General features: G+C 43.1%; 1 protein-coding gene across 2 annotated transcripts in view; it reads right to left on the bottom strand.

The window, feature by feature from the left end:
• The window catches only part of OXSR1 (oxidative stress responsive kinase 1), an 88356-nt gene that overhangs the window by 36972 nt on the left and 38009 nt on the right, over positions 1-13375 (bottom strand). For both annotated transcript variants that reach the window (XM_005491423.4, XM_074546297.1), the window contains one exon: positions 11872-12013. In XM_005491423.4, the coding sequence (XP_005491480.2) occupies positions 11872-12013 (142 nt within the window). The remainder of the gene's footprint in view (positions 1-11871; positions 12014-13375) is intronic.

Raw genomic sequence — 13375 nt, 5'->3', positions numbered from 1 at the left:
TAGAGTAAACTTTCTTGTCAATAGTTTAACAAATGCTACAATACTTCTGGACACTCCTGCTCCACAGCTTCATCTTCCTCTCTTCTAAAGCCTTCAAGAGCCTTTCCACAAAATAAGGATTATGTTTTTATTTACGTTGTACTTCACAACCAGAGTGGGAAGAGAAGCTTGGACTCGCTCCAGTGCAGAGCTGGATTCTCCACATCAGTCTTGAAAGGTTTCACAGGAGGGCAGAAACCCTTCTCCATCTGCATTCCAAACTGGTTTAGCCCCTCAGTTTGACCAGACAAGAGTTACATCACATCAATGCCTCCAGGATGGGGCTGGGCCCCAGGCATGAGGTGCTGTATGAACAAATCTCATCCCAACAACAAAACTACAGCCAAGCTGCAGCTACAGGAGATTTGGGAGCACAGGAAGGCAATGAGATGATTGTTTTAAGTGATGTGTTCCCACACTGCCTTCAATTAATTTTTCAGTGGGGCACAGGGAAACTACACTAACTGTATCCTGGTGGCTTGTTCCCATGATAAAGAGTCCTTAAAATCCTGCTGAATGCTCAGATCCACCCTCACCTGTAGCCCTCAATCCTTGGCCTAACCCCATGGTGGTTGTTACAGCCTCTGCAACCACAACAGAAGGGACCTGAGCAAAGAGTGTCACCCCAGGAGCTCTGCAGCCCAGCAGGGAGAAGAAAACTGTCCCAGGAGAGGGGAAACAGATAAGCTCTGTTTGCTCTGCCTCTGCTTCCACCCTGCTGCCATGTTCCTCTAGAGCACAAAGCACAGCCGTGACTCATTTGCCCATTAGATGCAATTTACATCAACTGCAACAATAAATTTTCATGGACTGAACTCTATAGTGCATAATTTGGCACGAGGAAGGAGTGCTTGGTCCTGCCAAGTTTCATTTAAAAAAAGAGAAGGTGAAAGATGCAACAATTACTATTTTCTTTTAATGGTAATGAATAACTCAAAATATTTATGCTGAATGCAACCAATTGCTGGAGTTGACATTGTTCTGAGTAATTTGTAAAATACTTCCAGGACATTATCTCTACATACAGTTAAACATGAGGCAATCTGTGACATTTTAAATCAAACATGCCTCTCCCTTCAATAAGATGCTGTTACCTGTGTCACCTCTTCCCTTTGCCTTATAAACCAGGATATAAAAAGCTGGTGACAGGCAAGAGCTTTACATTTAGAGCTGCAAAATGTAAACTAGGCTTGCAGCATGCAGGCAGATCAGTATTTTTACCCCCTCAAATGTCAGCACGTTCAGTGCAGCACAGGAGAAGGCATTCAAGGCAATTGTACTGGAAGTGCTGTACATGAGCACGTCCCCATTCCTGCTCAGAAAAGCTGTGTGCACTAACATTTTATGCCACAGCATTGAACCTAAAGACTAGTCACCTAAAGTCCCAAACTCTTGAGTGAGGTGCAATTACTGCCTGTTACAGTGCTGTGCTGAACTGCAGAGCCAGACTGAAACATCTCCCAGAGCTTGAAGGTTTTCCAATGGCAGGGAGCTGGCAGAGCAGTTTCCATGCTCCCTGCTGAGCCCAGCATAAGAGCAGGGAAGAGAGGGCCAAGTCCACAGCTTGCTCCATCCCTGCTCATCCACAGCCCTCTCAGCAGGTCCTCGTGGCCACTGGCAGCCAGGCCCAGCAGCAGCAGCAGGGGACCAGCCCAGTGACATGCTTTATTGCCCAGGATCAGGCAGGCACAGCAACTGCAGCTTCCCTCTTCTCTGAGCTGCTCTGGACCTGCTGGGCTGTGGCAAAGACCACAGCCTGCACACAGGAGCTGAGCCAGCAGCACAAGGCAACTCATAATTAACTCCTAAACTCACAACAGTGGAAGCATTTTTGAAGCTACACCTTCATGGGAGCTACATAGGTGGGAATAATTAAAGGCTTTTGAATTATCATTTTAATGGCTGAAGAGAGTTAGATGAATAATCCAATGTTACCAGAAACTTTAAAACCTTTTTTCTTTTTTAAGCAGTCTGAAGCAAAGCTTTGAAATGCAGAAGTGACTGACAGACTGTGGCTTTGCAAACAGAGCCATGTGAAGCCAAAGCCACTGGAAGGGACTGTCAGCCTCCATCACAGAGAGCTTTAAAAGTACAGCAAGTACTTGTTTTCTCCCTGCCCTACCCATAAGATCCAGGCAGATCACTCTGAGTGCACTGAAGACCTCTTGGGAGAGAGAACTCCATCCTGTCACCTGGCATAGGCAAACAGAAACCACAGTAAGGGCTGCATGAGAAATTAATCTCCCATCGTACTTCATTGTAAAAACATAAAATATCTTTCAGAGACTCCAGAATGTACTCACTAGGTACAACCCCTCTTGATTTTCTAACCCCCAGTGCTGCAGAAGTGGACTGCTGCTTTAAGTAGAGGGTTTGGGGCCCAAGAAACCATGATTCAAATTTGATTTCTTTTAGGTCAAGTCGCTCTGGCAGCTCAGACAAGGGACAACTCACTAAAGAAAGCTGCAGGAGATCTGCCTGAAATTCACTGTCATCTTGGTTGTCTGAATAGCTGCAGGGTCTGGGAAGATGCTGAGGCAGTACAGAAAGAGTTGCAGACCCTGGCCTAACTCAGTGCAAGCCTGTGTTATGAAGTGAGACAGGCAGCAGTGTGTCACACCCCTCACTGTGTCCCTGTCTGTCACACGCACCGTTATCGCAGTGAATGCAATTTCCTTTATCTCAGCAAATTGTGTCCAGCTCACACTTCTCACTCCTGTGCCAGCTTTGTCTCTGATGCTTTGGGGCTCTCATTAATTCCTTCTCTTCCCATGTGGCTCAAGCCTAACAGAGATTAAAGGGAGGTGTGGTCCAAGGACAGACCGTGCTGCCTTGGACTCCACCTCCCAGCCATGGCCAAGCCCCAGCTCAGCAGCTCTGAGCAGCACTGAGCTTCCAGTGCTCAAGGAACCTCAAGTGCACATCAGTGTGGGCCAGTTGCTCCAGCTAAAGCCAAACCCTTAAAAAACAGTTTTCAGTCACTGCACCTAGGCCTGCCTCCCAACAGGGAGATATCTAACCCTACCAATATTCACAGCACCACTTCCTCCTGCAAATGAGGCCTTTGCTTCACACATTGCCCCAAAGCACATCACTGCTGTGACATCAGCTCATGGCAAGGAGGACTTGCCAAACAGCCCACGCTTCTAACAACCTCCAGCAGTTACTGCAAGAGAGAAGCTCCATCTCCAGCTTCAAACATCACTTTTGAAGTTTCCCCTACTCTGTCAGAACTTCCATTTCTTTCTCTTGTATAAGGAAAGGTCTCTGCCCAGCAGGCTTTAAAATCAAGCTCTCATACATTGAGCAGCAGCTAAAAATGTAACAGGATTTCTTCCACAAATGCATTTATTCAGCCTGTCCATTTCCTGACCCTGCTTCCTAAGGACTGCAGTGGGGACAAGGCACAAAGCTCCTTTAACACCTGCTGCATGAAAAGCAGCCCACAGAGTGAGCTGTGGAGTCACAAGGTCTCTTCCTACCCCTGGAGGCTCAGATATTTTTGGGACACCCTGCCTTAGTCATTGGTAACAGAGGGAAATTGTCAAGTTATAACGTGGTCTTATTTCAGTATTTCATGTCAAATTCTTTCATGTGGAAGGAGCTGGGTTTGCTTCACGTGGCAACACCAGTGACACCACCATGCTGCAGGATCTCCTGCAGGTCAGGATATCATAAATGCAGGTCCACCAGTGAGGGGAGAGAATGATGCATCTGACTCCATCTTACCAGAGGCTAATTTATTACTTTATTATACTATATTATATTAAAGAGTACTAGACTATACTAAAGAATACAGAAAGGATACTTACTCAATGCTAAAAAGATAATAATGAAAACTCCTGACTCTCTCCAGAGTCCTGACACAGCTTGGCCCTGATTGGCCAAAGAGTGAAAACAACTCCCAGCAGAATCCAATGGAACAATCACCTGTGGGTAAACAATCTCCAAACACATTCCACATGTGAGCACAACACAGGAGAAGCAAATGAGGTAAGAATTGTTTTCTTTTTCTCTGAGGCCTCTCTCTGCCTTTCAGCTTCCTAAGAGAAAAACCCTGGGTGAAGGAATCTTTTAAGAGAATGTGAATGCCACATCAGAATATGTTCCTAAAGCATTCACAAATAGGTATTTCCAAAAAATTACCACATGTACATCACCCCAGTGTGAGTACAAGCTGCATCAGGCACCAGAAGGAACAGGAATGTCAGTGATTCACACAGCTCCCTGCCATGATGGAAAGATGAAAGGCATTCTGGCAAATACACAACCAATTTGGATTACATTAGGCCACAAAATATTGACAAAGGGGAGCTGAAAAAGCTCTCCCTTTCTCAAAGGCAATCAGCATCCTGTTCTGGAGCAGCAGAGAGTCTGTCTCTGTACACACAAGTCCAAGGCATTCCCCATGCAGCCAAGAACTGTCCCCATCTACAAAGCCACCACAGCTCCTGCTCAGCCATGGCTGCAGCATGGCACAACAGGAGGAAGGCAGGACACACAAGAAACCTGTCAGAAAAACTTCCTTCTCCAAAATCTGAAAGGTGACAGTTTTAAGAATGACCAGCATAGGAAGAAAGCCCTCTATTTAATCCAGTTATTCCCAGAAAATGGAGAAAGCAGTTAGAAAATCAATGGAAACAAGTCCTTACTGCACTCCCAATCTCACTTGGTGATGCTTTCCAGGCTATCAAGAAGGGATTGATTTCTCTGTAGCAGTTCTTTGTTTGTTGTCCTAAATGTGTGTGGATTTTGTCTAACTTTTTTTTTTTAAAGCATTCACTTTACTTTTTAATATCAAAGTTTCATTAGAACTCCACAAGGCAAGATTTAATTCAATTTATCTTTTCTGATGCAGCCTTGCAAGATTTTTCTAGTGTGTTTAATATGTTACCACACAAATTTAGCAAGTGGCCCTTTTCTCCTGCTTTAGCATAAGACATGAATGAAAAGACTGCAGTGGTCTGAATAAATCTTAAAGCACCTCTACATATGCAGCTTTTAGGATCTATGAAGGCCAGAAATTCTGCACCAAACAGGGAACAATTTCCAAAGTTGTCTTTTTGAAGTGAGTTCTATTCACATCATGTATCACCACAGCAGAACAGATGAACAAGACAATTTAACCAATTACTCTGCTGCTGGAGAGATGCTGCAAGAGCCCATTTTGGGTGACCTGGTCTCAGCAATCCACAGCAGATAAAGGCAGTGACACGAGAAAGATGTCACAAACAGTGTTGCACACGTGGGAATGGCACTGACTTTCTGCAGAGTAAAAGCCCAGAGCCTGTTACATTTTCACTTGATACATTTAATGCTGCAGACACTGAATGCTTGTTCCCTCTGGAAACCCATCAAATTCAAACACTCCTGACAATTTGAGAATTGTTACAAACCACCATTACCTGAGTGTACAACTCAGTCATGGATCACTGACCAAAACCTGCCACTGCTGTAGAACCTTTAGGAGATCACCCAACCTCTATTTTCCCACTCTAAATCATATTTTCCTGCTTCTCATCTCCATGTAGCAAAACACAGAGAAGAACCTAAAAATCCTCTCTCTTTTATAAAAGGCCAGAGCATTTCTATAATTTCTACCAGTTCTAGCAGTTGGGTTTTCCTTTGGACTAATCCAAAGTTACTTTGAGGAGCACTATCTCCACAGGAGTTATTGTTTCTGGCTGTCTGTAGATTTGGGATTACATTTTTGACACTGAATGATTATTCCCCTTGGAAATCCATCAAATTCAAACACTCCTGACAATTTGAGAATTGTTACAAACCACCATTACCTGAGTGTACAACTCAGTCATGGATCACTGAGCAAAACCTGCCACTGCTTTAGGAGATCACCCAACCTCTATTTTCCCACTCTTAATCCTATTTTCCTGCTTCTCATCTCCATGTAGCAAAGCAGAGAGAAAAACCTAAAAATCCTCTCCCTTTTATAAATGGCCAGAGCAATTCTACCATTTCTACCAGTTGGGTTTTCCTTTGGACTAATCCAAAGTTACTTTGAGGAGCACTATCTCCACAGGAGTTACTGTTTCTGGCTGTCTGTAGATTTGGGATTACATTTTTGACACTGAATGATTATTCCCCCTGGAAACCCATCAAATTCAAACACTCCTGACAATTTGAGAATTGTTACAAACCACCATTACCTGAGTGTACAACACAGTCATGGATCACTGACTAAAACCTGTCACTGCTGCAGAACCTTTAGGAGATTTTCCCACTCTTAATCATATTTTCCTGCTTCTCATCTCCATGTAGCAAAGCACAGAGAAAAACCTAAAAGCTCCTCTCCCTTTTATAAAAGGCCAGAGCAATTGTACCAATTTTACCAGTTCTAGCAGTTGGGTTTTCCTTTGGACTGACCCAAAGTTACTTTGAGTAACTGCAGGACACCCAGTGACAAAGTTCAGAGGCAGCTCCTGGGTGTGAGGGAAAGGACAGGGGATCAAACACCTGAGTGCAGCAGCCACACCTTCAGACATCACCCACCTGCACTCCTGCACTGCAGGGAGCTCCCAAGAGCTGGGCATCACCTGGAGCTGCTGCAGGGCCCCCAGCACCCCTGTGATTGCTGCAGCAATGACATTTTACCATCAGTGGTTGAAATCCCAGGTTTTTACACTTCAGAGCAAAGACTGTCTTTATTCACTTTGAGAACTGTCTCCACAGGAGTTATTGTTTCTGGCTGTCTGCAGATTTGGGATTACATCTGGTTTGTATTATCTCTCCACAACCACAGGGAAGTTTCTTTTTTTTAAACAATGAATTTCTGGATGATGCAGTGGAAGAAACAGCCACCAGGAAAGCATGCTGGTTTGCCAAACCACCACAATACACCCCAGTGTGTCTGTGCAAAGACTGGGGGTTCAGTGCTCCTTGGGCCCTTGGCACTGCACAGCAAGGTGTTTATTTGGGGAACAAATCACCCAGCACAATCCAGAGCAGCCTCTTCTCTTTCTTTCTACTGAGACACACAAGAGAACATTTCTATTCTTCTGGCTTCTGAGTTATTTACAAATTAAAGCTCTAGAATTTCTACTAACTACTAACTCTAAAGGTTATTTCTACCCATCCCATACTATAAGAGAGAAGAGACCAACGTACACCTCTCTGAATAAAAAGCTGCACTTCCCACAGCTAAGCAACAGCCAGTTTTCAAATTACTGATGTCCTGACTGAAAATCAAACTGGAAGGTAGAGGTGGAAAGGCTCTGCATGCTGTTATCCATTCCTCAAACCTCCCCTACCAAAGTTCATTTCCAAAACACACTCCCCAAAGCAAGATCACAGCACTGCAGAGAGGAGAGCTGGAAGTTCTCCCACAGAACTCCTACAGAAACATGAAAGCACACTATTCCAGAGGCATACTGGAATCCAGTTTAACCACAATACCTGCCAGCATGGCTATCAATGCATTCATCAGCTATATGAAAATTAAACTTGAATCCTGTAGGACAGCCAAGTTCTGCCAAAATGCATCCAACAGCTCCTTCATCTTAAATCAAAAACTTGCAACTGGAGGTGAGCTCCTGCAAAAATCCCACATGCAAGTATTGGTGATGTGTATGTGCAGACAGATAGATGCCCGTTTTTCACAAGTTATTTACTCTTAGTATGGGTAAAGAGGGAAAGAATTAAACTTTGATTCCCTGTCAAAACCAAGCTAAGGTCCCAAAAAAAAAAAAATTAACTTATGTGGCATAAAAGCACAGCAAGAATATTGATTCCAGGGTCTCTTCAAAGCCACATTCAAACAGCTGTCCCAGCACCCTGCTGCTCACATTCTGATTTTGAAAAGACACCAAAACACCCCAAACATTTTGTGTGGCAGCACAGGCTGATCTAACCCAGCATATAAAACATGTTGCTGCTCCTCTCACTCTGTATTAAGTAGAGCAACAAACAAACTAATAGCTGGATTGCTGCCATGCCAATAGTTCAAGAGCATGCAACTCTAAACCACTTCCCAGGCTTTTTTTGTTTTTACAAAAAAACAGGACAGAATCACATTTATTGTGCTGCAATAGGAGAATCTGCTTATATTTAAGCAGTGTATTATTTCACCTGGACTAACTAAAATATTCAGTTACACAACAGCTAATCATGAACAGAAGATAAGCTCAGAGATAAAAATAGGGAGAAAGACAGAGAGACCTTGTAACAGTTAATCAGCATGATTCATTTGTCAGCCTGCCATACGCAGCAGCACCTGAAAAAGAAAGCCTTGAAGTTCCCTCCAATCAATCTTTTTAAGCAATAAAACCTCTTGGGTTGGTTTTGCTTTAGTTTTATTTCTAAGTCATTCATCAAACTCCTGCTAATCCCCAAATACACAGAGGAATCAGAGTCTAAATGGGGAAGAGGTACAACATCCCCTGAGTGTCACCCAGCCCAGATTAGCCTGGCAACGACCCCTGACAGCACTGTCAGTGCTGTTTGACTTCCCCACAGGGATGAGCCCCAGCAGATTCCTGCAGGACAGCCTCAGCCAGGGCTCCCCAGAGCTGTGGCTGCTGCCCAGGCACTTCCCTCACTGAACATGAGCTGGATCAGTGGCACTGCCAACCCTCCCTGGGATCACCGTGCCACGCAGCAAGCACAGCAGGGACAGCAGCAGCTGGCACCACACAGGGGACAGGCACAGGCCAGGGAGCTGCCAGCTCCCACATCAGGCTGCCACTGGTGCTTTTGGAGAAGATGGGCACCATTTGAAATCAATTCTTACTGTGGTCTACAGTGTTCATAAAATAAAACTGATTTTGTCTTCCCCATTGTCTTTGCCATAAGGTCTCAGACACTTCCCATCAGCCCTTGCAAGATGAAAGCAAAAAAAAAAAACATCACTTTGGGCAATGTGGGAGACTTCAGCATTTATTCCTGAACAATGGTGTCTATTCAAGTTTCAAAGTCGCTCTGGCTGTTAATTAGGAAAGTAAACAAGAAAAAATTATAATTTAAGCCTTCACTAGATATTTGGCTTTCTAATCTCCTCTAGAGAATACTGACAAACTCCCCTCCTGTCCAAAGCAGGGATTTGCACTTCCACACCAAGACAGCTCCCCAAACCTTAATTGGAAGTGGCATGAAGTTCGAGGCAGGCATAGGCAGAGCAAGATTCAGCAGCAGCAAAATTTCATTAAGCCAGTTTTTCACGTGTTAACTTCATTTACCCATTTAAGATTATGCATAATTTAAAAGTATTGAGCAGCTCCACTGACAGAAATATGTTCTCTGATCTCAGTGGTGATTTACAGCCCCACTTCTGGTCTACAGTGCCCACAAAATTACATTTGGGACCCAATATTCACAGTTTGGGCTGTGCCACTGGCCTGCCTGTCCAACTTCAGATGTGCTAATTACAGTCACTCACTCATGCTGTGTCTCTAATTTTATCAAGTTGTTTTCTCCAAGGCGTAATATAAGCAGAGTTTGGAGATTTAGTGTAACCAGCTGAACATTTTTTCTGCTGGATGGCTGCTTGCTTTGGGCTGGCTCTTCCAGGTCTTAACTAAAGCCCTTCCGTTTTGACCCTTCACAGCTGATCCTGCTCTGGCCTAAAGTTCACCCCAAGTGCAGCTGCCCCACACTACAGATACAATATCTGCACTTCAGCCATCACTTGATGTGCTTTCCTTTAGAGCCAGATACTTGAAGCTGACCCAGGGGAGCAGAGTTCAGTTATTTTAAACACTTCCTCTGAGAGCATCCCAGGCATGGCTGCAAGATTTCCACCTGCCTTTCCCATCAGGCATGGCCAGTGTTATGACCCCTAGCATGAAGCAAAATGGGAAAACCATACAGAGATTCCTGCAGATGAGGAAAGGTCCCAGCTGCACTGCAACTTCAAACTGTGTTTTCCTCAGCAGCACACACACATCTGGATAAAATGGAACACAGCATGATGAACTCCATTATGGAAACGTGTTTCATCCCTCAAAGGCATGACAGCTTGCTTTGTATCACAGGTAGGAAACCACACACCTTTCCTTCTGCATCCCACTTCTCCAAATTTCCCAGAGCCCTGTACCCAGCACAAGGAGATAATCCAAATCCTTTTCTGTGATAAAATATTACACAGTTTTTGGAGCAGCCCCCAAATACAGGGATGAAACACATGAAAGGGGCTGATGCATAACCACAACCTTAAGCTGCAGCAATGACACAGCTCTGATCTATTTGCTGAAGTTTGGGCAAAATGCTTCGATGAGCAGGATGAGAATGGTCACAGCAGGTTTGATCCAGTTCAATTCCAAATGATTCATTATGTATCATATTTTCTTCAGACCAGCAGTTTGAATTTTGTGAACATGGTATTTTTGCTGAGTGCAGTAAAAAAACCACCCACACCACACACATAAATTTATTATCTCTAATCTTCACCACATTTACTAGTTTTGCTTTTCCACTCCAGCCAGCCAAATGGAGAACCACCTCTCCTCAATACATGAAACATTATGCAGTATCTTCCAAGAAACTGAGATTTAACAGGTTTCTGCTGCTTTAAAATATATATTTCAATTTCACTAGACCAGAAGATAACTGCATCAGCCAAGCAAACCTACTGCAGGTCACAGATGAACACAGTTCTGTCAATTACTTATGGCAAAGTGAAAACTTACTGCCATGTAATTGGCAAGTAAGTTGGTTTATTGCTTTACTCTAAATTCCCAGAGTTGCCTTAAGTCTTATCTCAAAAAACAAAGTTAAGCAACAAGCAACCAGCTATGAAATCAAAACTGGCTCCAACGAAGACAATGACTCTTGTTAAATCAGAATTTGAGTTGAGACTGGAAACTGAAATTTGAGACTTCTTTCAGGGAGAAGAATTCCACCTGAATAATTTCCAACTGTTTCTTTCCTTTTAATCCAAAATAACCTAGAAAAGCCAGTCAGTTTGATTGAAACTATGAGTACTTCCTGTACTTTCTAATTAAAATAACATTTTGGCAAAAAAATCACCTCTTCTAGTGCAGTTATAAGAGGACAGAAACTTACTCCAGCACAGCAGCAGCAATGCTTATAATGGCATTGTACCAGAGGAGAGCCAAGCTCCCAAAATTGCCAAGAAAGAAGAGGCTGTTCCAGTAGCAGTCTGTGGCTGGGATTGTGTACATTACCCACAAGCAGTATATTCTATTTTCAGCACATATTTAGGATTGCAAATCTCAGTCTTTTGAACGCAGAACAGACCAACTTAGCATCTTCTACTGAACTACACCACACCTTGACACCAGGAGAGAGGAAAATGTGATTTAAAAACACATCCCAGACAAACACCAGCATAGAAACCCATGAATTTCAGTGATCTGTCAAATCACAGGCCATTAGTTAACTAGTTAACTAATTAGTTTTTCCATTATTTCCTTTTTTTTTAAATAAAATTACTCAAATTCAAATTTTATTATGTTGATCTTACAGTTAACCTCAAAAAAAAGAATCAGAGCTGGAAGGACTTTTTATTAAATTGCTCAACTCTGCCTACAAAGTGCTCTTGGTAATTTGTAGCTCTGCAAGAAACAAAACCAGTGGAAGTTTTCCAGCTTTCCATCAACTACACTTTGCAGCTGAATGTTGACATTTAGAAAGAGATTCCCTATATTAGAACTTTCAACACCCCAAAATTTACCCAAATTTGGCCTAGTCATTGAATATAGACATAGTATATAGAATACAAACATTTGAATTCTGCATTTTAATAAAGCTCCCACTTTTACTTTTTTCTCTTTATGCCCTCAGCAAGTTATGGGATGAGACTGTGCTCAGCTACTCTGTTTCAATAACATTTTATGACATGAGAAAAACATAAAATACCTGTGGATTTGCCCGTTTTTATGCAGGTAGTCCAGTCCCTCCAGCACCTCCTTAAGGATTGTGGCTATACAAGCTTCATCCAGGACACCAGTCTTGTGTTCTCCTTTGGCCACAATGTGCTTGATAATATCCAAAACAGAGCCTAGAGAAGAGTCAAACACCTTAGTTTCAACTAGAAGAACTGATTCACAGTTAAGTGCAATTTATCATGGTTTAATATACAAGAAATTCACTGATGATGGTCAGGATCAGAGTCAGAAGATGAAGCTTTTGCTGCAGGAAAGCAGAGGCAACAATGCACCCCTGGGAGCAGAGCCTCAAGGGGGGATGCAAAACCCCTGTGAACATTGAGAGGTTATTTGAACAAGCCAAAGTGTAAAATGTACACACACTTGACACTTGGAAGGTTTTTAAGCAGACACTGATGCTACAGCTGGCTTAGTGCTGAGTACTGGAGAAGCTGAAGGGGGAAATGGAAAAAGCAGGGGGCTGCCAGGACTCAAGCTGAAGGTAACAAGCTTGATAAAATTAGGCACTTTCAGCTCCTACAAATTCTGTGCAGAGGAATATCAGGAAAAATCTCATCTGCTATGGCTGGTACAACCCTAACAGGAAAAAAAAAGTGGAAATCATTAACTAGAGAAGAAATGAGGCTGAGTTGTGACAATAAGTCCCTTCTTCACTGTGTACAGAACTGGAATAGCTTAGATCCATCCCTAGAAGCATGTTTAGTCTCTCTCCCCAGCATGGTGTGAATTACATCACCTTCCATGACAAAGCAGCTTCAGAGAGCAAAGCACTTCTGCAAACCCACCCAGGAACTCGCAGCGGACTCTTGTGCACGGCCCAGCTTTCCACAGGCACTGCCTGCTGCCCTCCCTGCATTTGCAGCTGCACTGAAAACGCTTCTCAGAACCTTTTATTGCTCCAGCATGGATGGCTAAGCCTCTTTTCCAAAGCCTGTGCCATTTAGCCCCTTCAAACTTGGGTTTCTATGGTTTAATGGCTGGCTAGGGACTAGAAGGGTTTTTATAGCTATGGGCACAAAGCAGTGTCAGCAGTACTGGGAAGTTCTTAAAGAATGAGAAAAGCAGGCACAACTGGAGAACATAAATTGCAGCTTTGTTTGTCTTTGAACAGGAAACTTACAGGGAAAGAACATCCCAGTACTAACTCAGCTGGTTTAGAAAAGCTGGGCTCAGTTTTAGAAAAGTTTAGAGAAGTTAATTCTTCTTGACTCACAATCAAAAAGGTAAGAGAAAATTATTTTGGATTTAAGAACAGAAACTCTCATTAATGTGGCCCATGGGAGAATTAAAAGTTTCACCTTGTAAATTCCCGAAGCAAGTGAAAAATACAAAAGAGGTTTTTAGTTTGATTTTCTTCTCACCCTTCAGGTTCAGGTGGACAAAAAACTCCTCCTCTTTAACATTTATTTTATTAACTATCCCAATTGAACTTCTAGGCTAAAACAATTGTGCAGATCAGTTTTCACTTAGAGTAT

The sequence above is a fragment of the Zonotrichia albicollis genome, chromosome 1 (genome assembly GCF_047830755.1).
Source record: "Zonotrichia albicollis isolate bZonAlb1 chromosome 1, bZonAlb1.hap1, whole genome shotgun sequence".
Classification (NCBI taxonomy): Eukaryota; Metazoa; Chordata; class Aves; order Passeriformes; family Passerellidae; genus Zonotrichia; species Zonotrichia albicollis.
This window is presented reverse-complemented; position numbering and strand designations above follow the sequence as displayed.